Genomic DNA, 27,961 nt, shown 5'->3' on the forward strand with positions numbered 1-27,961 from the left:
AAGATAATGATTTATTTGACACCATAGTAAGTGGCCATACCTTTCCTCATCTCTGATCGTTCCACGCTGCGCATGTATGGGAAGCCATACGACTGTCAAAGCGGAGCCCTTCGGCCTGGATGGCAAGGCCGAGCTCTTTACCCTGCAAAGGGGAGACATGCAGCTACGAGTTACCAACTGGGGCGCCACCATCGTCTCTCTCGTGGTGCCTGACAAAGCGGGCAAGCTGCTTTTACATGCCCCCGTCCATTTTTCTCTCATGCATGCTTATGCTTTGTGTGTAATCCTTAACATTGTTCTGTCACAGGTCAATTAGCAGACATTGTGCTTGGTTTTGATACTCTCGCTCCTTACATGGTATGTTGATCTTTCCAATTGGTGCCCTTGTTATTATGTACTGATTTAGTTAATACAAGCACAGACCATGATATCTGTTTTCTTTTAAAGTCTTTATGCATGTTGTGCACATCTCTACACAGGAACCTTTATACCAATCACGTAGCTGGGATGCCCAGGGTAACTTTGTACCCATCAGTGTTCTGGTCACCTTACACATGTGGAGGGTTGTGCACATGATGATCAGGAATCGCCGACCGAAATTGCCGAGGCAGCAGGGTTGCAATCCCAAAGCGCAGAATTGCCTCCACTACTGCCTCGGCAAGACACTCTAGCAACCCATCTGCAATTTCCTACCTGTTTACATGCTAGAATACAGCCAAACGCAAACATGGCAAAATAGGTTATTTATGTGTGTTCACACCATTATTAAATGGGTGGACAAGTTTATTGGTAAAAGGCCAGACTTTTTATGTTTTGGGCTTCCCATGAGTAAATATTGTGTTGGACGGCCAGCCTTAAAAGGCAAGAGATGGTGCCAGAGTTGCCAAAGCTGGAGGTGTATGTGGGGTGCATTTTGGGCAAGATACAACGGGCATCATTCTTGAAAGATGGCTCAGTTAGGGCTGTCCAAAAATTATATGTGTGTATGTAGATATATATACATTTATATATGTGTATATATGTTAGAATTCGTGCATCTCACTTTTGTGTGGGACTAGACCTTTTATTTGGACACATGTATTTTCTCATGTTTGTCTAGTCGTGGGGTATTTTTGCTTCACTCTGGCCTTCCTATATAAAGGGCTCTTCCTTTCTCACTTGTTAATCCAATTCATTCATTCACTAGCACATATGCTCTACACCATCTGTTGGTTAGTATTACCATTGTAAAAGCCTCTTGCTACATAATATGATGTTCATTGTCTGATGTGTCTCTCTCTTTGCCACTTTCCCTCTCTCCTATGTTTTGCTTCTGCATTGTGCAACTTTATCATGGTATCAATCGCCTAGGCTTCTGCTCCCCACTTTTGCGTTTTATTCCCTCTTCTGTGGTGGTGAACAAAGACATTGCTGCGTTTTTCAACAGTGGCTGCGTTTTCTTCTCATGCTCTCCCTTCTTGATCAGCATTTTCTCCTATTGCTCCTGCCTGCGTTTCCTCACGGAGTCTAGGTACAATCTGGGGGGCTACGTTGGTTGGTGATTGGTGGGCTGCGTTTTGTTGCTGGTTGCATTTTTTCTTCATCAAGAGCCTATTCTTCATCAGCGTTTTGCCTTGAGTGGTGATCCGGCCCTTGCGTTAACTGCACGGCGTCAAGGTGCAAGCCTCCCTGGTGGTGTTTGGTCTGATCTTTTGCAGCCAGGACAGCAGTGGAGGTGGTTTATTCAAGTGTGGTGCGACCTGACAAGCGGCCCCGATAGCTTTCAATTTCTCACTTTTCCCCAATTTCATACTTTCAACCTCAATCTTATCTTCTTCTTTTTTTCGAAAAAATGACTTCTATTAAGTGTGAAAAAAAATTACAAGAACGGAGATTTTAGATCACACAAGGGGAAAATCTCAACCAATCTGGTACCTTGTGCTGCCAGCAAGGTCCCATATGAGAGGTAGTGAAAAAGATCCCATGATCCCACTCTCTCATGAATTGGCCACATTTTCTTTGCAGCCCTCGAAGATCCCTGAATCCTAGTCCCAGTGGCCATGAGCATGTGGATAAAATCACACTAGATCCTACAAATGCAATGTGTATCATAAACCAAAGTGCCCTCCATGGCCTCAGCGCATCTAGTCTTCCAAATGTGCCAGCTATGATGCTAGCAATGATCTCCCATGCAGTGTCCAACCTCTATGTTGGTGATACGTAGCCTGACTTTGGCATGTCTTGAAGACGGCAATCCAAATCCTCTATGCCTTGCTGCACTTCCATAAGCAATAGTAGACTATCTCTGAAGTTCTTGCACATCTCGGATAAGATTGGCTACACCAACGATCGATCTCCACTAGTTGATGGCAAGACCACCATGTAGAGAAAGCCAAATAAAAGAGGAAAAATCTTTGTTTCCTTGTACAAGTGCCATGACCTCCGCCAAAAAGCTCTCTAAATGTCAAGGGTGATCCCGTAAGCCTCCCAATGAGGTCTAGAAGTAGAGACTCTTTGGATTTGTCCTAGAATCTAGTGTCTGGTGTTCCACATAGTGTAACTAAAGAAGGGCATGCTTTTCATGGGATTAAGAGCATCCCTCACCAGGGTCCCAGTGCATGTATCTGAAAACCAAAGGCTCCAAGAAAATGTAATCATCCCTCCATTCCCACACACTGGGACACCCATCATATAACCCTCTATAATCATCCCTTGAGAGGGATCAATATAGAAGTGCTTCACCACTCTCACTGGCCAGACCATCGGACCCTAAATGATATCCTGCCTAAGACTTCTCTCCAAGGGTCATCTATCCTGAATGGAGTAAAAACCGGTACATTGTTCTCACCCGAAGTGGGAAGGCACATGACCTAAAGGGGTACCCTTGTCCTTGAAAACACCCCAAACCATGAGTGATGAGGCCCTTCCATGAAGTTCGCGGTGATCCAGTGGTTGGGTATGGCTGCATCCATTTCCATAATCCTTTGACTAATGCCCCTCAAGTGCTACGTGTAAAGCATTCTCTCATCCTCGAGGCTCTTGAGCCTCTTCCAATCAAACAATGCAGGGAAAAGAGTCACCTAGACAATCCACTAGGTATGCGTGGTTGGCCCAAGTGGTCTACCATATTCATCCAAAATCAAGTTATTCCACACAATGGACTGCTGCATGTTAGCCTATAACTATTTGGTCCTCCTAGCTCTATTTCACATAATGAAATCCATGCCCGGACACCAGACAGGTGAAAGAAGACATGGGGACAAGGTCCATAAGGATTGATTAAGAAAAAGTACCATTCTTAGTCAAAAAGCAGGAAAAAGCAAAAAGTCAAACAGGGTTGACCACAAGCCAAGGGCACCATTGGAAAGAGGAGACTAAGCCGGACCAAAAAGCTAAAAGTCGCTTTCTCAAAAAGCAACTCTAGGGCCAAAAAGCAATGTCATGTGCATTACAGATGCCATGGACATTCTCAGGGCTAGATCCAGAAGAGGCAAACAGATAAAGACCATGAACCAGTAGAAGATAGGTAGAACCAAAATGTAGGAGCTTCAGGTGTAGCATCTGAGGTGAGCATGGAGCAGGACAAGTGGGATCATGGAGGGAAGCAGACGGCTGAAGCACATGAATCCAGACAAGGGCTGTCGGCTGCAAGAAAGAGGATGTTGGTTGCCAGAATTGCTGTCGGCTGAAGTCAGCAGAGAGGGTGGGCAACAAGCGCATCAAGGACAAGGACCAACAGCAATCGAGCAGCGCTAAAAGGGCTTGTATGGACATGGAACTGGCCGACCAGCAATCGGCCAGCATAAAGTGTCCAAAGACCCATATAAATAGGGCCACATGCTCAAGGTTTGATTCATTCAACCCCCTAGGGATTTGAGTCAGTAGGAGTCCTAATTTGGGACTGAATTTTGGTGTGTTATCACCTTTTCAAGAAGGCAGCCAAGGGCTGCAGATATGTACCTTTTTGTACCATAGTATATACTGAATTTCCAGCACTTCTCACTCTCTCTCTCTACTCTCTCTCTACCTGCGTTTTTGCATCAGATGGTGCGTTTTGCATCAGAAGGTTTCCAAGAGTGTTTAGGGCTGAAAGAAGACTACCCAGAGCTTCCGCGTATTACAGTGGTATCAGAGCCTACTTCAAGGACAAAGATTCAGCAAAGAAAACTAGAAAATTTTTTCGCTCGTGTGGTTGGTTTTTAGATGCCGGTGGACTACCCCTTTCGGAGTGACTCCTGTCCCTCGAAGGACGGTTGGTTTTTAGCCTCCGGAAGTCTCCCACACAGATAGTGGATGGTCAGATTGTATCGGAAAGGAATTGCATTTTTCCGCTATGGCGAGCTTTGGCGACGAGAGAGAACCAGAACCATGGGACCAGAGTGCACCAGGCAGCCCAGCTAGGGCACCCGGCTTGAGTGTCACAGACATGTTCCAGCAGATGATGCGAGTAATCGCAGACCAGACAACCAAGTTGGATGAGCAGAAGGCGCGGATTTTGGCTCTGGAGGAGCGTTCTCGCTAGGGCACCCGGCTTGAGTGTCACAGACATGTTCCAGCAGATGATGCGAGCAATCGCAGACCAGACAACCAAGTTGGATGAGCAGAAGGCGCGGATTTTGGCTCTGGAGGAGCGTTCTCGCTCTCCAGCGTCGCGTTTTCCATCTCCATCCCCCTCTGCTAATGGAGCACAGATGCCCATGGACAAGTTTCTCAGCTAGTCCAGAAAAGGCAGCCAGAAAAAGGACCATTAGAACCAGAAAATGGAGCACAGAGAGTTGTTGGCAGTGTAGACTGGAGCAGGGCTTGGAGAGCAAGAGGAAAAGCCTGTCGGTTGTACCAGAGGTGGAGGCGGCTGAACCAAGTTGAAGGGGGCTGCAGGCGTATCATCGAAACAAGCATTAATGACCAGTCGGCTGAGTTAAATAAACTTTAATGAAATTATGACTGGCCGACCAGCAGTTGGCCAGCATAAAGGGGTCCAAGACCCATATAAAAAGGCCCAAGTGCTCCTCATTGAACTCATTCTCTCCCTCTAGGGGATTGGATCACTAGGGGTCCCATAGGGGACAGATTTTGGTGTGTTACCACCTTTTATGTAAGGCAGCCCATGGCTGCAGATTTAGGTACCTTTTTGTACCATAGAATATACTGAATTTTCCAGCACACCTCTCTCTCTCTCTACTCTCTCTCTACCTGTGTTTTTGCATCAGATGATTCTCAAGAGTGTTTAGGGCTGAAAGAAGACTACCCAGAGCTTCCGCATGTTACATTGGTATCAGAGCATCAGGCTCAGCAAAGCTAAACACTGATTCAGTCCCAGATGATGGTGTACAGGTCCAAGGTATAGGAAAGTACACGGATTCGAAGCCCAAGGCGAGGAGCACAGAAGCGGTTAGAACTCCCAGGAGGTTTGTTGGTGGTGTTCCACAGTGCCAGATGGGGATGGCAGTTCCGTGAGCCAGATAGGTTCACAGGTAACGGTCCCAAGGGAGGTTGATCCTCCAAGGGTGATGTGAGAGTGCCAAACTCAGTTCCAGGAAAGAAGACCAAGACGGTGTTCAGAGTCAGGGCAGGAATGGATTGTGGACTAGAGGAAGACCAGATGCATAGATCTTCATCAGAGACAGAGTGGTTTGGAGAACAGACCGGATTTTCAGAGAAAAAGGTTTTGCCAGGGATGGAAGATGACAGAGGGACTTCGGGACAGGATTGGGATGATGACAGTCATCCCAAGAGCAGGTTGGATTCCCGTCATCAAGTTTAGCAGAGGGGGATGTCATGTGCATCACAGATGCCATGGACATTCTCAAGGCTAGATCCAGAAGAGGCAAACAGATAAAGACCATGAACCAGTAGAAGATAGGTAGAACCAAAATGTAGGAGCTTTAGGTGTAGCATCTGAGGTGAGCATGGAGCAGGACAAGTGGGATCATGGAGGGAAGCAGACGGCTGAAGCACATGAATCCAGACAAGGGCTGTCGGCTGCAAGAAAGAGGATGTTGGTTGCCAGAATTGCTGTCGGCTGAAGTCAGCAGAGAGGGTGGGCAACAAGCGCATCAAGGACAAGGACCAACAGCAGCCGAGCAGCGCTAAAAGGGCTTGTATGGACATGGAACTGGCCGACCAGCAATCGGCCAGCATAAAGTGTCCAAAGACCCATATAAATAGGGCCACATGCTCAAGGTTTGATTCATTTAACCCACTAGGGATTTGAGTCAGTAGGAGTCCTAATTTGGGACTGAATTTTGGTGTGTTATCACCTTTTCAAGAAGGCAGCCAAGGGCTGCAGATATGTACCTTTTTGTACCATAGTATATACTGAATTTCCAGCACTTCTCACTCTCTCTCTCTACTCTCTCTCTACCTGCGTTTTTGCATCAGATGGTGCGTTTTGCATCAGAAGGTTTCCAAGAGTGTTTAGGGCTGAAAGAAGACTACCCAGAGCTTCCGCGTGTTACAAGCAAGGCCTTGAAGTTGTAAAAGCACAAATCAAGAACTTTGGCTATTATTTATAATATTTAATAAAAAGGCAAAAGCATTACTTTTTGGCAAAAAGCAAGGCTTCCCCAAGTTTAAAAAAAGCATGAGCCTCTCTTGAGCATCAAGTTGAAGAAGAACCCACACGTGGAGATTATCTTCTTTATCATCATCTATGAACCAAATCATGGAGTTTTTCATCGCTACTCGTTGATTTCAAAGCGCCATCTAGTAACTATAGTGCCACGTCACCATCTTTCCGTGCGACTGTACACAGATTGAAAATTCCAGAAACCCTCAAACTGCTCAAAAAACCCTAAAAACTACTTTTTGATGAAGGTTTTTGTCGCCCGAAAACCATTAAAACGGATTTTATATCAGTTTTCTTGCTAGAAAGAGCTTTTCTAGGATTTTCATCATCGACAAGGTTATAGGAATTATGGAGATTATTCATGGGATGAGCAAGTGGATTTAGAGCTTGGACATGGAACTTGGGCATAGAGCTTGGACATGGAACATGAAGCTTGGCCATGGACTTGAACTTGAGCATAGACATGAAGAACTTGGACATAGAGCTTGGGCATGAAGCTTGGACATGAACATGGAACATAGAGCTTAGACTTGGAGCTTGGATTTTGGACTGAGATTTGGACTATTCATTGGACTTGGGATCCATTGGATTTGGTACTATCCCGGTGAGAGATACTTGTGGGTCATTCTTGTGGTGAGCTCGACATCAGCTATCTTGTGCCTCGACATCGACCTCGGCCCGATCTCGACATCAACACCTTTGTTTGATATTGTATTCATTTGTTGTATTGGTCTTGGCTTGGAAAAGCCCGTGGATTGTTCTTGAAATAAATTCCTAAAGAGGGGGTGGGGCATGTTCTGAAACCGATCCCGTCAAGTGGGAAAGACTCCGTTGGACACCCACACGCTTAATAGCACAACTTTAAAACCACAAATATGAAATGGACAACTTAGAACAACTTGAAATTTAAATGAACAGAAATGGAAAGATGGACACCAGCACTGGGGCCGGAACGGGCCGACCCCCCCCTCAATATATGATATATTTATTGGGAGTATTTAATGAATACAATGCTCCATGGGTTCTGAGAACCAGATAATGTCCATGTACATATGAAAACAGTACCAAACAAGTAGGCTCGAATTTCGATGTAGAGACTCGAAGCAGAACGACCACTAGTGTGGTCCAATCTCTACGGTCCTGTGCTCTCACTGGACTCCGCGGAGAGCGCCTCACTGGTGTTCCGAGACCACGCACAAACAGGCGCTCTCGTACTAACGCCTGGCTCTCCCGATCTCAGCACCTTTGGACCGAGGTTCTCCCATATAGCTTGGACAACCCGGCACCGAACGGGTGTTGGCCGAGCGGGATGAATCTTTTATCAGATTTAAACATAAAATACTCTACTCAAATCTGAAAATCACTTACTTGTAGATGGTTGATAGAAAACCAATACTTGTGGTATGATGAAGTCATCCAGGTGATGAAGAAGCAGTTGCCTCGTGGTGAACCACCAAGACAAGAATCACCGCAAAAGATCACAGCCACCTGCTGTGAAAGAAGGAGAACCTGCTTGGAGGAGAAGCCTGGCTGTAGTGTGGAGAGAAGTTGGCCCACGTTTGCTTGCAAAGAGACAAAGCAACGCAGCCAGTGGGTAAACAGCCACCAAATAAAGGGTTTAGCCGCCTGTGGGAGGAAGGGCACCTGTAGTAGCACATACGCAGCAGTGCCCTGTGAAGATGGCCCACGTCTGAGAGCAGTAGCAGCCGCCTGAAGGAGCAACAAAAAAAACAGTCGCCTGGTGGGGTAGTAAGCGCAGCCTGTTCTGTAGATTTCAACGCAGCTGTCTGAAGGGAGAGCACACACGGCTGTCTGCAGAAGAAGGTTTCTGCTGGCTGGAAACAGGCGTACAGCCACCTAGAGAGAAGTGGCCTGGCTGCTGTACACAGGCGCAGCCCACCTGTAAGAGGATAGAAGCAGCCGTGCGCAGCCTGTATGGGGGAGGCAGCAGCGAAGAGATGAACGCCGGTTGATGGATCCCCGCCAGATAGATGCGATGATGCCTACGCTTGAAGAGAGCCCTTCTTTTTAATAAAAATTAAGTGAAGATACCACTAGAGAGTTCCCACGCATGCATGAAAGGGAACTAGTGGGGGTTGGTGACCATGCCCACCCCCACACTCACTTAAAAGTGGGGCTCCCCACCTTGGCCCCAAAGTGGGTGCCCAAAGGGGGTGCCCACTTTTAAATAAGTGTGAACACCTAACCTTATAAAATAAAGGGTTAGAATAAAAAAATATTAAAACAACATGTGTAACATACTTACCACCTGTTCACATGCACTAAAACTCGTCAGAATACAGAGCAGACTTCACGACTCACTGGCAGGCGTCCCCGCTCAGTAAGTAACACGTCAGGCAGGCAAACACACAAATACATGTCATGCGAAAACCGTTTCAAACATGCAAAATATGTGTGCATGTGCAAATAGTAACATGGACATATCTCCCGTTCATGGAACATGTACAAAATATCTGTCGGCACAAAACTGGCACGACATAAAAACATAAAAACCTGGTCTTCCTATGGAGTGACAGTCCCATAGGTAAGACACAGTTCCAGGCACGAGTTTCCCTAAGGTGTGACAGTCCCATAGGTAAAACACGGCACGAATACTGGCTCTTCCATGGCGTGACAGTCCCATGGATCGAGCACAGTCCAGGTCATACACGGGTGGCACTGATCTGGCTCCCGTCCATACGACACCATCCTGCTAACACACGGGTGGCACCAGTCTGGCTCCCGTCCATGTCAGCAAAATACTGGCCTCTTCACACGAGACACCGGCCTGGCCTCAAGTGAACGAGACGCAAAAACTAGGAATGGACCAAATGGTCGGCCAATTGGTGACATCCCCCCGGGCTTCTAAAGGGTTGACCTCAACTGAAAAGCCTCAAGATATGCCTACAACAATTGCGGATAATCTGCAAAATAATCTTCATTTACCCATTTGGCATCAATAGGCAAATAATTCTTAAACTTCACAAGGTATCTCCTGGAAAGCTTTCCTGCAGGTAGCTTTCTCTCCTTGTGAAAAACAATCTGTTCTGGCTGGAGGATCTCCTCAAGCTCTTCAATTTCTGGCGGATCTTCTGTGACAGGCTCATCAGGATCTGGCCCCACATATTTCCGAAATAGACTCACATGAAAAGCATTGTGAATCTTCCAATGACTAGGTAAAGCAAGCCTGTAGGACACTTCATTGATCTTGTGAATCACCTTGAAGGGTCCATAATAGCGAGGAGAAAGCTTAGGATATGATCCTTCTCGTCCTGGCCTCTTCCGAACCCTAGCCTTCTCAAATTTCAGCAATACCCAATCACCTTCTTTGACTTCCATGTCCCTTCTATGCTTGTCAGCAGCCATTTTATGCTTATCCTGAGATCTTGCAATGGCTGTCCGCACCTGACCAAAGGCAACATCCAAGTCACGAACATATTCATCAGCTGCAAAAATCTCATCCTTGGTACGAAGGATAGGTGGCAAGACCACTCTGCCATAAATAATCTCAAACGGAGCCTAAACTGTGGAAGCATGGATCGTATTGTTGTAGGCAAACTCAACAAGTGGAAGATACTTCTCCCATGCACTCTTTTGATCTGCCACATAACACTTCAACAAATCCAACACGGCTGAATTTGCAGCTTCACTTTGGCCATCCGTTTGGGGATGATAAGCTGATGAAAACTCAAGTTTAGTACCCATATTATCAAACAAAGCCCTCCAAAATAGGCTTGTAGTCCTGGGATCTCTATCCCCAACAATGGATTTAGGCATACCATGATGCTTGAAAATATTAGCAAGAAAAAGCTTTACCATATGATCAGCTTTAATGGTTTTCTTGACGGGCAAGAAGTGAGCTTGCTTGCTAAACCTGTCCACAATAGTCCAAATAGCATCATTCCCATGCTGGGATCTAGGCAAATCCATAATAAAATCCATCGTGATACTTTCCCAAGGTTGCGAGGGAATAGGCAATGGCTGAAGCAAACCTGGAGGCTTTTGCCTGTCAAATTTCACCTTTTGGCAAGTAATACATGCACGCACATAAGCCTCAATGTCTTTACGCATGCTTGGCCAAAAGAAGTACCTCTGAATCATGCGAGTAGTAGGCATAATACCTCTATGACCAGCATATGGTGGAGCGTGACATTCGTCCATAACCTTTGGACGCAAATCCTTCACCACACAAAGGCAATTATCCTTCATAAGATAACCCTCATTGATAACATAAGAGGCATGTGAATGACCAGCCATCAAATCAGTCCATATATGGCAAAAATCAGCATCCAAATGATACAAATCTCTCATAGCAGATAGATCTCCATGAGAGGCCACTGAGATTGCAGCAACATAAGGCCTCCTAGATAGTGCATCGGCCACCACATTTTTCTTTCCTGGAGTATGCACAATCTGAAAATGAAACATGGAAAGAAAATTTGCCATTCTCATCTGCTTCTCTGAAAGCTTTGTTTGAGATAGAAAGTATCTCAAGCTTTGATGATCTGTCTTGACTACAAATTCAGTCCCAAGAAGGTAGTGTTTCCAAATCTTTAAGGCATGAATTACAGCCAAGAGCTCTTTCTCATAGATATCCATATGAAGCTCAGCATCATGCAAACGACGGCTCTCGTATGCAACTGCATGCCCTTCTTGATTTAGGACAGCTCCTATGCAATCACCACAAGCATCACATTCAACCACGAATGACTTGTGCAAGTCAGGAACAATCAATACTGGACCACATATAATAGCATGCTTGAGCTGCAAGAAAGCATCCTGTTCGTTTGAAGTCCATTTAAAAGCAGTTTTCTTCTTCGTGAGATCATGTAGAGGAGTGGCAATCATAGCAAAATGCCTTATGAAACGCCTGTAGTACGAACATAATCCCAGAAAACTACGTACTTGATGTACGTTTTGCAATTCGGGCCAATTCCGAATAGTCTCGACCTTTGCAGGATCCATTGTAACTCCATCTTTGGATACAATATGACCCAAATAATGAATCTCTGAAAGGAAAAACTCACTTTTCTTAGCATTGACAAAAAGTTTATGCTTCCGCAACTCTTCGAACACTGTGACCAAATGAGTTTTGTGTTCCTGCTCATTCTTGGAGAAAACCAAGATATCATCGAAGAAGACTCCTGTAAACTTGCGATGGGGTCGGAATATCCTATCCATCATATGATTAAAAGTAGCAGGAGCATTGGTGAGACCAAAAGGCATTACCAAGAATTCATATAATCCGAAGGCTGTCCTGAATGCAGTCTTATGGACATCTTGTGGTACCACTCGGATCTGGTGATAACCAATCTTCTAATCAAGTCTGCTAAAGCAAGCCGAACCATCAAGCTTATCCAAGATATCATCAATACGTGGAATAGGAAATCTGTTCTTGATGGTAAGCTTGTTTAAAGCTCTATAGTCCACACACATACGGAATGATCCGTCCTTCTGTTGAACAAGAAGCACAGGAGAGCAGTAAGGTGAGAAACTGGGCTGAACCAAACCTTTCTCTAAAAGCTCGTTTACCTGCTTCATAATTTCTTCTTGTTGTGCAGCACTCACTCGGTATGCGGGTTTGTTAGGTGGAGAACTACCTGGCACAAGATCTATACGATGATCTTCGGGCCTTTGGGGAGGTAATTTACCTGGCAACGAGTCAGCAAAACAATCGTTGAATGCATTAAGAAAATTCAGCCTATCATTAGACATAGCATCCACATTTTGATGATTTGGCACAAGATTATCACGCACAAAAACCAAGTACGCTGAAAGACTCTTTTTCATTGCTTTATTAATTTGGATGTGTGATACAACTGGGATGGAATCCCCTTCTTTGCCAGCATCAATAAAATGCATGCGGCCTTTATGCATAAAAGAAATCATATTGGACTTGTAATCTTTGCGGGGCTCAAGCCTATGGTGCCACGGCTTGCCCAACAATACATCACATCCATTCAGTGGAGCAACTAGAAAATACTGCAACCAGCATACAGATCGGGTATTGAATTGCACCCAAAACATACGTTGCAACAACTCACAGCTTCTTCTCTTGCTACGGAGCAATTGGTGCTCAAGATCAAGCAGGATCAAGGAGGTTCCAAGGGGAAGGACAAGGCTGTCCCAAATCAGCAAAAGGGTGGACAGCCACCTAAAAAGAACTTCCGGGAGCCTTACAAGGGTGGTAAAGCTGAAAATAACACAACTAAAGAACAGGGTCCAAGGAAGAACAAATTTGGATTAACCCCGGAGCAAAGAGAGCAATATGCTAAGGATGGAAAATGCTTTTCTTGTGGTAGCAAAGACCACATGTTCCGACAATGCCCAGATCGCAAATCAAAGCACGAGGACAAGCACACCAAAGCAAATGTTCATGCAGTTCCTGATGTGCAAGGTAATACAGGTCATGATGCAAAAGAGCGAATGGTTTGCAAGGCTTGGGGACAAATCAAGGATCAGCCCGCACTCTTCATGTTTGATGACTGTGCAACTGACAATTTCATCTCTATGCAAATGGCAGCTGCATTGGGTATTGAGGTTGAAAACATGGGACCTCAGATTGAAGCTGAAGCTGCATTTATTGGTAAAGAGGTGCAGGTTACCCCTTTGATTGGGAAGTTGCGTATCCATATCCAGGGCTACCGAAACTTCCTCTTTCTTTCATCCTCTGAGATTTGCATGAAGGGAGTCACTTCCAGCAACACTTTCCAAAATTTGTTAACATACTGTTGCACACTCTCATTATCTTTTTGTTCCAGCCTGTCCCACTTTTGAGTGAGAGTTTGCTCTGCATTGGGTGGCAAGAACTGAGCATAAAATCTATCTTTGAATTCCTTCCAAGTAGAGATGGGATCCTTGGTGATCTTTTCGGTGATCCACCAATGGGCAGCAGTGCCTTTCAGAAACATGCTAGCATGGCGCACCTTTGATTTTTCTGTAAAGTCCTCATCGCTAAAAGCAATGTCGAACTGTGCGACAAACGCTAACACCTTATAAGCATCATGTTCACCATGAAAGACATCAAATTTGACAGATTTATCACCTGCTTTGAATTCCTTGAGCTTCCTGGCATGAGGCTCATGGTCTTCTCTTTTTCTTTTCCCCTTATCCAACAGGGTAGCCCTGTCTGCATGGGCTCCATGGGCCGTCATAGAAGCTTCATGGGGCACGGTGGCATGTGCTCCACGAACTCGAAGCTCAGATGCATGTGACTTACCTGCATATGGCATGGTCTCTCCATGAGACAACTCAGAAGGCAAAATTTTTCTGGAAGTAGACCTGTCACCATGAGATACATATCTTGCATGCATGTGACTTTCGTGCCCTCCATGAGCACTGGCATACATATATCTGTCAGGCTTAGTGCCTTGTGGAGAGGATGCATGACGAGAGGTGATAGTCACCTCTTCCTTTTGCATAAAAGATTTCAGCCTCTGGGATGCAGGATCTCCATGCTTCAAACGAGGTGGATTACTGAATTTCAGCTCTCCGTCATCCCCCTCTTTGATATCACCTTTGCGGAGGAGATAGGCAAGTGCCAACTCCCTTGGTTTCTTGCCCACTTCACGAGCCATTGATTCAAAGGTTACATCAACCATAGCATCAGCCTTCCTGGCTTCAATAGCACTTTGTAGATGGGGATCTTCATGTAAAAACTTTAACTCTTGCTCTTGAGCCTGCAAAAGTTTTCTCATATGTTCCATTTCAGCCCTCATAGCATCAGGGTCTTGTTCAAGCATAACTGTCTTCCCTGGAGACAGTTGACCCTTGGATTCACTATCCATAACCCTTTCAAGGGGCTTGTGCCTACCACGCAGGGCATCAGACCCACGAGAAGCACTAGATGGACCCCTCGAATTTGGTACTTCCAAAGGGTTGCCTTGGCTGTCCATTGTGTTTTAAGTTTGCTAAAAGCGGGATGTCCAGTACACAGGTTCGTTTCCCCACTAGGAAGAGGGAAACAACCGTGCTCTGATACCAATGAAACCGATCCCGTCAAGTGGGAAAGACTCCGTTGGACACCCACACGCTTAATAGCACAACTTTAAAACCACAAATATGAAATGGACAACTTAGAACAACTTGAAATTTAAATGAACAGAAATGGAAAGATGGACACCAGCACTGGGGCCGGAACGGGCCGACCCCCCCCTCAATATATGATATATTTATTGGGAGTATTTAATGAATACAATGCTCCATGGGTTCTGAGAACCAGATAATGTCCATGTACATATGAAAACAGTACCAAACAAGTAGGCTCGAATTTCGATGTAGAGACTCGAAGCAGAACGACCACTAGTGTGGTCCAATCTCTACGGTCCTGTGCTCTCACTGGACTCCGCGGAGAGCGCCTCACTGGTGTTCCAAGACCACGCACAAACAGGCGCTCTCGTACTAACGCCTGGCTCTCCCGATCTCAGCACCTTTGGACCGAGGTTCTCCCATATAGCTTGGACAACCCGGCACCGAACGGGTGTTGGCCGAGCGGGATGAATCTTTTATCAGATTTAAACATAAAATACTTTACTCAAATCTGAAAATCACTTACTTGTAGATGGTTGATAGAAAACCAATACTTGTGGTATGATGAAGTCATCCAGGTGATGAAGAAGCAGTTGCCTCGTGGTGAACCACCAAGACAAGAATCACCGCAAAAGATCACAGCCACCTGCTGTGAAAGAAGGAGAACCTGCTTGGAGGAGAAGCCTGGCTGTAGTGTGGAGAGAAGTTGGCCCACGTTTGCTTGCAAAGAGACAAAGCAACGCAGCCAGTGGGTAAACAGCCACCAAATAAAGGGTTTAGCCGCCTGTGGGAGGAAGGGCACCTGTAGTAGCACATACGCAGCAGTGCCCTGTGAAGATGGCCCACGTCTGAGAGCAGTAGCAGCCGCCTGAAGGAGCAACAATAAAACAGTCGCCTGGTGGGGTAGTAAGCGCAGCCTGTTCTGTAGATTTCAACGCAGCTGTCTGAAGGGAGAGCACACACGGCTGTCTGCAGAAGAAGGTTTCTGCTGGCTGGAAACAGGCGTACAGCCACCTAGAGAGAAGTGGCCTGGCTGCTGTACACAGGCGCAGCCCACCTGTAAGAGGATAGAAGCAGCCGTGCGCAGCCTGTATGGGGGAGGCAGCAGCGAAGAGATGAACGCCGGTTGATGGATCCCCGCCAGATAGATGCGATGATGCCTACGCTTGAAGAGAGCCCTTCTTTTTAATAAAAATTAAGTGAAGATACCACTAGAGAGTTCCCACGCATGCATGAAAGGGAACTAGTGGGGGTTGGTGACCATGCCCACCCCCACACTCACTTAAAAGTGGGGCTCCCCACCTTGGCCCCAAAGTGGGTGCCCAAAGGGGGTGCCCACTTTTAAATAAGTGTGAACACCTAACCTTATAAAATAAAGGGTTAGAATAAAAAAATATTAAAACAACATGTGTAACATACTTACCACCTGTTCACATGCACTAAAACTCGTCAGAATACAGAGCAGACTTCACGACTCACTGGCAGGCGTCCCCGCTCAGTAAGTAACACGTCAGGCAGGCAAACACACAAATACATGTCATGCGAAAACAGTTTCAAACATGCAAAATATGTGTGCATGTGCAAATAGTAACATGGACATATCTCCCGTTCATGGAACATGTACAAAATATCTGTCGGCACAAAACTGGCACGACATAAAAACATAAAAACCTGGTCTTCCTATGGAGTGACAGTCCCATAGGTAAGACACAGTTCCAGGCACGAGTTTCCCTAAGGTGTGACAGTCCCATAGGTAAAACACGGCACGAATACTGGCTCTTCCATGGCGTGACAGTCCCATGGATCGAGCACAGTCCAGGTCATACACGGGTGGCACTGATCTGGCTCCCGTCCATACGACACCATCCTGCTAACACACGGGTGGCACCAGTCTGGCTCCCGTCCATGTCAGCAAAATACTGGCCTCTTCACACGAGACACCGGCCTGGCCTCAAGTGAACGAGACGCAAAAACTAGGAATGGACCAAATGGTCGGCCAATTGGTGACATGTTCCCCGCTCAATGTGGTGTACTATGCAAGATCCCCATTTCCTTTTCTCTCTCCCCTCTCTCTCTTTATATTTTTATCTCTTGGACACATGGTTGAGTTTGTCACTGCACGCCCCGCTAGGCTTACAGTGGTATCAGAGCAGGATTTCTCTTGAAGAAACTTTCTTGGGGTGACAGAGCCATATCGAGAGCAGAGGGAGACCACGGGCCTCATGAAGGGAACAACCATGAGGTGGTTACAAAAATTCTTGATGGGAATCGCGGCCATCCGAAAATCTGGAAAGCAAATGTCATTTTCTTTTCTTTAATAGATTTCAGATCAATAGAACGCGAGCCCAGTTCGTGCTTAGGCTTCCCTGGCTTGACATCAGAAGAGTTTCATGACTTTCAGCAGTTCAGACGACCTCTCAGAGAATTTCTTGGAGAACCAAAAGAGAATAGGAGCAAAGAAGGGCTCAAATGTTTGCAGATTTTATCAAGGATTGAGCCACTGAAGCCGAAGAAGTTGAAGCTGCTAAAGCCTATTTTCAAGTCACCATTGCAGAAGGATCTTGCAAGAGGCAAGGAGGGAGAATAGATGTGTGCTTGTTTACTTGAAGCACGGCAAGGGTGGATTGCACCAAGAAAAGCTATGGAAGCTTGTAATTGTATTAGTGAAAAAGTATCATGATTATGGAATGATTAGTGAATGGCCAATATTGGCTTATATAGTAGACATTGGGTTCACACTACATTAATATGTGCCCATGCCCATGCCCATGCCAAAGCCACATTCACTGTTACATCTTATTGTCCTTGGTCCATGTCCCATGTACAATATACAAACAATATTTGGCCCATGACCATTAACCCACAAGGCCATGGCCCCCTTATTTCATTCCAAACCATCCCCACCCAAGTATGTTTCGTTCTCGAAACATGCATCATGTCGAAGAACAAAAATATCTCTACATGAGTGAGGCATCAATGAAGGCCATCAATCTGTAAAATCTGTCCAAGAGAGCTTGCATGAGCAATAAGATCATCCCACATTCAACAAATTCTCTCCGGAACCTTATCCAAGTATGCCCATAGGTATCACATGCTCCCCATGTGTTAATTGCATGATATCCACATCTCTTGAGCATCAAATAGGCCACATAACTGTAAATTACAGAAAATTCCAGCAATCCAATTCACTATTGTAAGCCTCAATGTACTCCTTTAGATGCTGCCAATAAATGCTCAAACCGTTGTAGTATAGTTGCGGGCTGCCAAGTAGCTTCATCTTGGGGTAATCCCTTGTAACACGCAGAAGCTCTGGGAGTCTTCTTTCAGCCCTAAACACTCCTAGAAACCATCTGATGCAAAACGCAGACATGAAGAGAGTAGAGAGAGAGAGAGATGCTGGAAATTCAGTATATTAATATAGTACAAAAAGGTACTCCTAATTTACAGCCCTTGGCTGCCCTCTTGGAAAAGGTGAACATCACCAAAATCTGTCCCTAACTGGGACCCTAAGGACCCAACTCCTAAATGAGTTGAATGAATACAACTATGAGCACCCATGCCTTTATATAGTCTTCTTGAACCAAAGATGAGCTGGCCGATTGCTGTCGGACCAGCCGACTGGGCACTGTTTTCCATAAATAGTAACGCCTGCAGCCGCCTTGCTCTCCAGTTCAGTCGACCACACTTGTATGCAGCCGACAGCTTCTTGCTTAATTCTGGTACAGCCAACAAGCCTTCCTCTTCATGCCCTATGCCCTCCAGCCTTGCTCCAAGTCCACACTGGCCTTGTGCTCTAAAATCCTAGCTCTACTTGTCCTTTTTCTGGCTGACCCTTCTAGATTAGCCCTGAGAAGGTACATGAGCATGTCATGCACATGACATCCCCCTCTGCTAAACTTGATGACGGGATTCCAACCTGTTCTTGGATGACTGTCATCATCCCAATCTTTTCCCAAATTTCCTCGATCATCCATCCATCCCTAGCAACCCTTTTCTCTGAAAGCTCGGTGTAACACGTGGAAGCTCTGGGAGTCTTCTTTCAGCCCTAAACACCACTTAGAACATGCTGATGCAAAAACATAGACTGAAGGGAGAGTAGAGAGAGAGAGAGAGATAGCTGGAATTTCAGTATATTCTGATGGTACAAAAAGGTACCTAAATCTGCAGCCCTAGGCTGCCTTCATACAAAAGGTGATAGACACCAAAATCTAGTCCTAACTTGGACCCTAAGGACCCATTCCCTAGAAGAATGAATGATTTACAATGATGAGCCTTGAGTGCCTTTTATAGGCCCTTGGGAAAAGTGAAGTGTTGGCCGACCAGCAGTCGGTCAGCCGATTGGCTAATAAATCATAAAATGCTACGTTTTGCAGCCGCCTTGCCATGTCATGATGTTCCTTCAGTCACCTTGGTCTCTGGTACAGCCGACGTCTCTTGGAAGCAGCCGACAGTACCCTTTCATGTTGTCGACAGCATCCTGGTCTTCTCCAAGTCCACACTATCCAATCTGCACTCTATGCTCCATAATCTTGGTTCTATCTAGTTCTTATACTCTTTTTCTGGCTGCCTCTTCTGGACCAGCATCTGAGAATGTCCATGGCACTTTATGCACATGACACCCGGCCCGGTCTCCAAAACCACTCTGTCACAGAATAAGATCTATGCATCTGTTCCCTCCAGTCCCCAATCCATTCTTGCCCTAACTTTGAACACGGTCTCGGTCTTCATTCCTGAGAAATGAGTCTGGCACTCTCACATCACCCCTTGGAGGATAATCCTCCCTTGGGACCGTTGCCCGAGAACCTATCTGGCTCATAGGACTGCCATCCCCCCTGGCTTTGTGAAACACCACCAACAAACCTCCTAGGAGCTCTTCTCAATTCTGTGTTCCTTGCCTTGGGCTTCGTATCCGTGTATTTTCCTGTACTTTGAACATGTACACCATCATATGGGATTGAATTAGTGTTTAGCTTTGCTGAGCCTGATGCTCTGATACCAATGTAACACGCGGAAGCTCTGGGAGTCTTCTTTCAGCCCTAAACACTCCTGGAAACCATCTGATGCAAAACGCAGACATGAAGAGAGTAGAGAGAGAGAGAGAGAGAGAGAGAGAGAGAGAGAGAGAGAGAGAGAGAGATATGCTGGAAATTGAGTATATTAATATAGTACAAAAAGGTACTCCTAATCTACAGCCCTTGGCTGCCCTCTTGGAAAAGGTGAACATCACCAAAATCTGTCCCTAATTGGGACCCTAAGGACCCAACTCCTAAATGAGTTGAATGAATACAACTATGAGCACCCATGCCTTTATATAGTCTTCTTGAACCAAAGATGAGCTGGCCGACTACTGCTGTCGGACCTGCAGCCGCCTTGCTCTCCAATTCAGTCGACCACACCTGTATGCAGCCGACAGCTTCTTATTCTGGTACAGCCGACAGGCCTTCCTCTTCATGCCCTCCAACCTTGCTCCAAGTCCACACTGGCCTTGTGCTCCAAAATCCTAGCTCTACTTGTCCTTTTTCTGGTTGCTCCTTCTGGATTAGCCCTGAGAAGGTACATGAGCATGTCATGCACAACGTGATTAGGTATTCACACAAGGTTCGGTTGCGAAGTACCCTTTCTCTCATGCCCAACACCTTCTCGGGAATGTACTCCACCAATCCATCTTCACTCATGGGAGGGAGTTCATCCAACACTTGCACTTCCGGACCAACATATGCCTTCAAATGTGACACATGAAAGACATTATGAATCTTTGTTGTGGTTGAAAGTAGCAATTGATAAGCCACTTCTCCAACTCTCCTTATCACCTTGTAAGGCCCATAAAAGCGATGTGCAAGCTTCGTGTTTGTGTTGCCCTTTAGAGAACCATACCGGGTCTTGGGAATCCTCAAGAAGACATAATCCCCTTCCTTGAACTCCAATGGTCTCCGATGTGCATCTTCAAAGTGCTTCATCTTCTCTTGAGACTTCTTGATGTTCTCCTTGCATGTTTGCAAAAGAACTTGCATTCTTTCCACCTCATCCTTTGCATTGGGATTCACATCATCATTCTTGAATGCTACAATTGGCACATGCACCTTGTAACTATACATAGCCTCAAAAGGCAACATTCCAATAGTCACATGGTATGTGCTATTGTAGGCAAACTCCACCAAATGCAACCATTCATCCCATGCATGTTGTGTCTCATAGCAATAATGCCTCAAGTAAGTCTCAAGCCCTTGTTCACCCTTTCGGTTTGACCATCGGTTCCCGGGTGATAGGCCGTACTTGGAGTCAATTGGGTGCCATGCTCTCAAACAATGTACACCAAAATGTGCCCATGAACTTGATATCTCGGTCACTCACAATTTGTTGTGGCATACCATGTATGGGGGACATATTCTCCATGAATTGATGCGCAACCATAGATGCCGAAAACTTCACTTTTTTTGGCACAAAATGAGCAGCTTTTGTCAACCGATCAACCACTACATAAATGCTGTCCCACCCCTTCTTAGTGATAGGAAGGCCGGTAATAAAATCCATAGCAATGTGTGTCCATTTGCCTCCAAAGGCCTTTCCAATGAAAGCTCTTTCTAATGGCATCATAGGTTTTAAACAAACCCAAATGTCCCGCCATGGGAGAAGAATGCATCTCAATCATCACTTTTTGCTTGAAAGCTGAATGTGGCACAAGATACACCTTCTCCTTGTAGTAAAGGAGTCCATTTTGCAATTGAAAATGAGGCAAATCATCACATGTACCATGCTGTAATTTCTGCATCATATGTGCGGCCTCGTCGCCTAACATATACTCCTCTTGGATATCATCAATCCAATCCTTGTGAACCTCCGTGATGGCAAATAACGTGCATGCCCACATTCTAGAGAGTGAATCCGCCACCACATTAACAAAGCTTGTCATTGCTATTACCACCGGGGTCAAACGGAAATTCCCCATCCGGTGTAGTGTCATGTTCACCATCACATTCAATACATTCTTTCGAAGCTTCCAACTCTTTGTCTTCATCTTCATCCACCTCTTCGGAAAAGATCATGTTAATGGTGACATTGCGTGCCTTGCAAGACTTGGCATGCTCCTTACTCCACTTTTCTCCACATTTGAAGCATAAGTTTTTGCTTCTCATCTCGTTCAAACGGTCCTCCCTCATAAATTTGCTTTTGTTCACTTCACTAGGAGGTTTCCCGTCTCCAAAAGAAGGCCTATTTGAAACATTGCCAAACCTGTAATTTGTCTTGCCACCACTACCACCATACACGGTAGGAAACTTGGGCACATTTGAAGTAGTGTTGGCATCCCGAGGTTGCTTTGTAGAAGAGTTTGAGCCAAAATTTGGCCACCCATAGCTACGGCTTGCCCAAGAATGAGTGTACTTCTCCTTATAGATCTCGGCTAACATCATAGCTTCTTTGAGTGTGCGTGGCCTTTGAGCTTTGATAGCGGCTCCAATGTTGCTCCGCAACCCCTTGATGTACTTTACCACCTTGAAATCTTCTCCGAAGCCATTGACATGAAGAATGAGCTTGAGGAATTTGTGAGTGTAATCCTTAACACTTGATCCTCGTTGTTCCAAGTTATCCCACTCACAAACCAACTTGTCCCTATGCAACTTGGAAGTGAATGCACCTCTCATATCATCCTTGAAAGCATCCCATGTCGTTATCTCATAGTGTTGAGATTGTAGATGCCTCCACCATGCATGAGCATATCCTTCCAAATGCAAAGTGGCATAATAGACCTTGGCCCTCTCGCTCCGTGGGTTCATCTCAAAATAGAGATCCATTTTGTTGACCCACTCTTCAAACTCTTCATTAGAAGTGGCCTCGCCATTGAACTTGGCAAACACGATCTTATCCTTAATGCCTCTGAACGCATCATGATCTTCATGAGCATGTCTATCCACATGAGTACCTTGATCCATGAATGAGTGTCGATCCCTATGAACCATGTGATCCCCATGCATCTCATCATCCATCATCCGTTCAAAACGGTCTTCATGCTCCACATATCTTGATCCAAATGCATGGTAATCATGGCCGTGACTTGCGGTATGTGCATGCATCCGAGAAGATTGTCCCACATGTCCTTTTCCTTTCGCATCACTTGGTGTAGAAGCATACATAGTGTTATGCATTACCCCAAGAGAAGAGTGCATGCTTGGTTTGGTCTTCTCTTTGTCCATCCGCAGCATACCATCCATGTCCCCAATCACAATGCCTTTGCTTGATCTTGAAGCATCCATGAAATTGGGGCGATGAGAGGGACCACCAACATCATGTATCCATTCCCCATGAGTTTGTTGTCTTGCTTGCTCAATACTACCCTTGACCTCACTTTTGATGTCATCTCAGAGACCCTTCATCTCTTCAATCATTGGCTTCATCAATGATTCCACCATGCTTCTCATCATCATCATCATTTGGCACATATCAAAAGGCATAGAGGGCATTGCATTGGTATTGACATTGGCATCCACCACATTCGCTTGAACATTGCTAGTTGTGGCATAATGTGTACCTCCTTGTACATAACATACCCGTTGTTCCTCATTGGCCAGCAGAATGCTTTGTCAAGCATTATTTACTGCTTCCAAAAGGTTAACAGAGTAGAGTGTTCATAAACTAATAGAAGGTCAAGTGAATCCTTCATGAGGGTAGGTCACATGTGCAGACCCATGAGAGACATCATAGACCCAGACATATATGAGCCTAGGATAGATATAAAAGACCATTGCAAAGCTTACAATACAAGACACCTGAATATGTCATATGAAAAGGCATAGAGGGCATTGCATTGGTATTGACATTGGCATCCACCACATTCGCTTGAACATTGCTAGTTGTGGCATAATGTGTACCTCCTTGTACATAACATACCCGTTGTTCCTCATTGGCCAGCAGAATGCTTCGTCAAGCATTATTTACTGCTTCCAAAAGGTTAACAGAGTAGAGTGTTCATAAACTAATAGAAGGTCAAGTGAATCCTTCATGAGGGTAGGTCACATGTGCAGACCCATGAGAGACATCATAGACCCAGACATATATGAGCCTAGGATAGATATAAAAGACCATTGCAAAGCTTACAATACAAGACACCTGAATATGTCATATGAAAAGGCATAGAGGGCATTGCATTGGTATTGACATTGGCATCCACCACATTCGCTTGAACATTGCTAGTTGTGGCATAATGTGTACCTCCTTGTACATAACATACCCGTTGTTCCTCATTGGCCAGCAGAATGCTTCGTCAAGCATTATTTACTGCTTCCAAAAGGTTAACAGAGTAGAGTGTTCATAAACTAATAGAAGGTCAAGTGAATCCTTCATGAGGGTAGGTCACATGTGCAGACCCATGAGAGACATCATAGACCCAGACATATATGAGCCTAGGATAGATATAAAAGACCATTGCAAAGCTTACAATACAAGACACCTGAATATGTCCCAGATTAATCATCATAAGGGCAAACTCTATATCTAGGTACCTCAGTGGTCTCGTCTTAGGACTAAGCGAGTGCATGCTAACAACATACAAGGATGCCCAATGTAATAGTCAAATCAATGCATATCTGAGTATCAAATATACCTCATACCTTAGTGGAATAATATATCATATGCAGCTACGGCTATTGAAATCTTATCAAATAGTAAAGGCTACAGTGTACTTTTGTTTGATTAAATGCATCATTAGGAGAAATCAGTAAAGTCCCCTTCCAATAGTGGACTCCAAAAATAATATATGCATGATATGTCAATAAAAGACAAGTGCAATCTAAAATTTTCATAGAGCAGAATAAGGCATAGTATACTCAAAGCATCAATATGTTCAAGGCTATGTAGCAAATGGACAAACTCTGTATTCAAGAACATCGGTACTACCTACATCCACAAAGGCATATAGTAGCTACGTATACAAAAAGAAGATTCCAGCATTTGTTTAGCAAAAGGCAATACAATAACAAGTCCATCAATCATTTCAGATTAAGTATTCCTAAAGACGGGCAGATTGTACTTCATGAGAATAGGATTTTAATGAAATTATTCATTCAATTTTAATGGCAGAAAGTATCTGGGAGTTTGTCTCCAAATGTATGCCATGTCAACTCAACAAAGATCCCACACAAAATCCCGGTGGTTTACTACAGCCCTTACCTATTCCGGCTCAGTGCCAAGAAGAAACCCTCTAACAACCAACTTACAAAGCAAAGCCTTACATTGCATCTCAGGGTCAATGATGTTCAATCCTCCCTCTTGCTTAGGCATAATAATGGTATCCCAAGCTACTCTCGCCATGGTGTGTACAATGCCATCTAAAACAGATCAAAGGAAGTTTCGAATAAGCCAACAAAGCTGGCCAATGCATCCCTTATTAAAAAGCCAGCATGACATGACAGACCAAGCAGTCGCCAGCAGCACTTGGTTAGCTACCAAGGCTCTAGAGGCCAAATCAAGCTCCCTTTTTCTTTTAGTGCTCATGAGCACAGGAGCTAATTGTTGTGCAAGCGAGATGTCAATGCCAACCTGACAGCCAAGGTACCTGGCAGTGCATCCTTTGTCAATCCAAGTAAACCCCACATCCAAACCCCGATCTGCCTGCAGATGGTGGCACCCGTTGCCAAATAAAACATCTCCAAGGCAGTGTGGAAAGCACAGAGGCATGCGTGTGAAACCTCCTAAAACATAGCAGTATCATCTGCCAACTTTGAGTCCAGTAACTCTTCCTCTATGCGAAGAGGCAGCATAAGGCCCGAAACCAACCCTAAGAAACTTGCTTATATCCTTTGCTACTATAACATAAAATAGGGGAGCTAAGGGGCATCCCTGCCTCACGGAACGGGAGATTTGAAAGCACTCACCATACCCCCTGCAAGCCAAAACTGTGCTATGGGCCTCCCTATACATGCAAGAGACCCCTCTAATCCACTCTTGTGAGAAACCCATCCATGCCATCATGCCTTCCAAGAAGTCCCAATCCATTCTGTCATAAGCTTTTTCAAAGTCCAGCAAGAGAACGGCAAGGGGTTGTTGGCTAGATTTAGCCCACTCCACAACTTCCCAGAATAAAAAGATATCATTAAAAATACTCCTTCCTTGAAGGAAGCCATTCTATGTATCATGAATAACCCTTTGAAGAGCAGGCTGAAGCCTCATAGTCACTACCTTCGCTATGATTTTGTAAGGAGGTCCAACGAAGTTATGGGCCTCCACCGCCTAATATTGGTCTTGTCCCCACCTTTCGGCCCTCGAGACAAGGTGGATAAGACCCTCTGCACATATTTCTGGTCTTCATGCTTCATGGCTCGGCAAAGGGGAGCAAACCCTCTCTGAATATACTGAATAGACAGTGGAAGCGATTCTTGATCCCGTAGTATGTGGAGCATTGAAGGATGGCGTGCTCCTTTGTCTCAGGTATCTTGGCATCTGGATAAACTCACCTGTCAGCATCTGGATAAGTCTGCCAGAATTATGACAAATTAGACTGAATAGACAGTGTTAGCGATTCTTGATCATGTAGTATGTGGGGCATTGAAGGATGGCATGCTCCTTTGCCTCAGGTATCTTGGCATCTGGATAAACTCGCCTGTCAGCATCTGGATAAGTCTGCCAGAATTATGACAAATTGGTCTTGGTACATGCACATTCTCTGGAAGGATCAATGCCCTATGAATATTTATTTGCCAAATATTGTCTTGAATGACTCTATTGAGCTCCTGCCTTGGTAAATGCATCCAACAAGTGGCATCGCATCCATGGAGAGGCCATGTGTTGTTATTGTGATGCTAGGTGATGGATGAAGACCACATTATGCTAGGTGATGGATGAAGACATGTCCAGCCATTGAAGCTGTTGTGTGCCCTGCTGTCCCCAAGTTGTGTGTGTGTGTGAGAGAGAGAGAGAGAGATTCTCACATGTGGATTTTCTTTTGGAAAGGATGGCACATCACCGTATTTCGGAAGCATCGTGGGTAGGGTTTCCAATCGAATAAGTGATGCAGCATTTACATTGGATGGGCAGAAACACAAACTAGTTGCTACAACAAGCAACCCCGACATAACGTTACATGGTTTCTAACTTCCTGAAAAAGGCTTCCATATCTTTTCAATGTTGATTTAAAGCTTTGTTCCTCATTATCATCATTTGGCCAAGTTTTCAATACTGAAGGTGGTCATTATGAAATCCTGTTGCCTCCTCACAGCATAAAAATATGGTCTCACCAGGTGGGAAGAAAGGGTTTGATAAAGTTCTGTGGAAAGTAAAGGAGGTGAAAGGCAACCCATATCCCTCTGTGCAGTTTGTGTACCACAGCTTTGATGGCGAAGAAGGTGAGTGAAGGTTCTCTTGAACTGTAAGGTCTGGGTCCTGTACGGCCTTGAATATTGTGTTGAATTAATCTGTTACTAGTTTTCTCATGGAGTTCCTTGAAATGTACGACATGCAGGCTTCCCTGGCGACATCAAGGTGTCAGTCACATACACACTGAGTGGAGAGTTTGAGCTAAGGACGGACATGGAAGCGGTGCCCATCAACAAGTCTACTCCTATTAGCTTGGCCCAACACTCATATTGGAATCTAGCTGGTCATCAAAGTGAAGATGTTTTGGGACACAATGTTCGCATATGGGCAAGCCATATCACACCAGTAAATGAGGACCTTATACCAACGGGTGAATTCTTGCTGGTGGATGGGACTCCCTTTGATTTCAAAGACTCCCGCACGATTAGCGACTGCATCGACAATGTTCCTGGAGGGTATGATCACAATTTTGTCCTTCACGGTAATGTGGAAGCTGAAGGTGATCTGCATTTAGCTGCTAGAGTAAAAGATCCTGCGAGTGGGAGAGTGATGGATCTGCTTACCAATGCACCTGGTATGCAGTTCTACACGGGGAATTTCTTGTCTGATATGGAAGGAAAAGATGGTTCTAAATACAGAAAGCACAGTGGGCTTTGCTTGGAAACACAGGAACTCCCAAACGCAGTAAATCAACCCAAGTTCCCTTCTGTTGTCTTCAGTCCGGGTCAAGTATACAAGCATACAATGGTGCACAGGTTCTATACAGAAAAAGAGTAAATAAGGTTCCACGAGCCTCTTAGAATTATGGTGAATAAGTTAATATGGATGCCTTATGTAGGTCATAGGGCTTATTTCATAAGTGTGTACTTTCAAGTCTAGACTCAGAGCTAGATAACGTTTTGCATCGTCTAGGGAGATCTTGAAAGTGTTATAAATTTGAAGTCTGCAGGTTTAACTATACACATGCGTGGGGCCATCTGCACTGCTTTGTGCTCATGGATGGGGGAGGATCCAGTTCTCAAAAACCATTCCTGACTATGTCTTTTAAGGGATCTTAATCTGAGGATTGTGTTGGGAATTGAC

General features: G+C 45.1%; 2 protein-coding genes across 2 annotated transcripts; one reads left to right on the plus strand and one right to left on the minus strand.

Moving 5' to 3' along the window:
* On the plus strand, window positions 1–27,961 carry LOC147621933 (uncharacterized). The gene is made up of 5 exons (XM_086822947.1): window positions 1–221; window positions 308–357; window positions 26,516–26,648; window positions 26,803–26,907; window positions 27,024–27,961. The coding sequence occupies exons 1-5, from the start codon at window positions 77–79 to the stop codon at window positions 27,653–27,655; spliced, it is 1,065 nt and encodes a 354-aa protein (XP_086679073.1). The 5' UTR covers window positions 1–76; the 3' UTR covers window positions 27,656–27,961.
* On the minus strand, window positions 21,417–22,954 carry LOC147621934 (uncharacterized). The gene has a single exon (XM_086822946.1). It carries the CDS (start codon window positions 22,822–22,824, stop codon window positions 21,469–21,471), a length of 1,356 nt encoding a protein of 451 aa, XP_086679072.1. The 5' UTR covers window positions 22,825–22,954; the 3' UTR covers window positions 21,417–21,468.

The sequence above is a fragment of the Cibotium barometz genome, chromosome 29 (assembly GCF_041138505.1).
Source record: "Cibotium barometz isolate CiBa-2024 chromosome 29, ASM4113850v1, whole genome shotgun sequence".
NCBI classification, from domain to species: Eukaryota; Viridiplantae; Streptophyta; class Polypodiopsida; order Cyatheales; family Cibotiaceae; genus Cibotium; species Cibotium barometz.

Coding starts and splice junctions, on each gene's coding strand:
- LOC147621933 (XM_086822947.1), top strand. CDS start 77: ATGGGAAGCCATACGACTGTCAAAGCGGAGCCCTTCGGCCTGGATGGC. Junction 222..307: donor CGTGGTGCCTGACAAAGCGG/GCAAGCTGCTTT, acceptor GTTCTGTCACAG/GTCAATTAGCAGACATTGTG. Junction 26,649..26,802: donor CCCCGACATAACGTTACATG/GTTTCTAACTTC, acceptor TGGTCTCACCAG/GTGGGAAGAAAGGGTTTGAT.
- LOC147621934 (XM_086822946.1), bottom strand. CDS start 22,824: ATGGATGCTTCAAGATCAAGCAAAGGCATTGTGATTGGGGACATGGAT.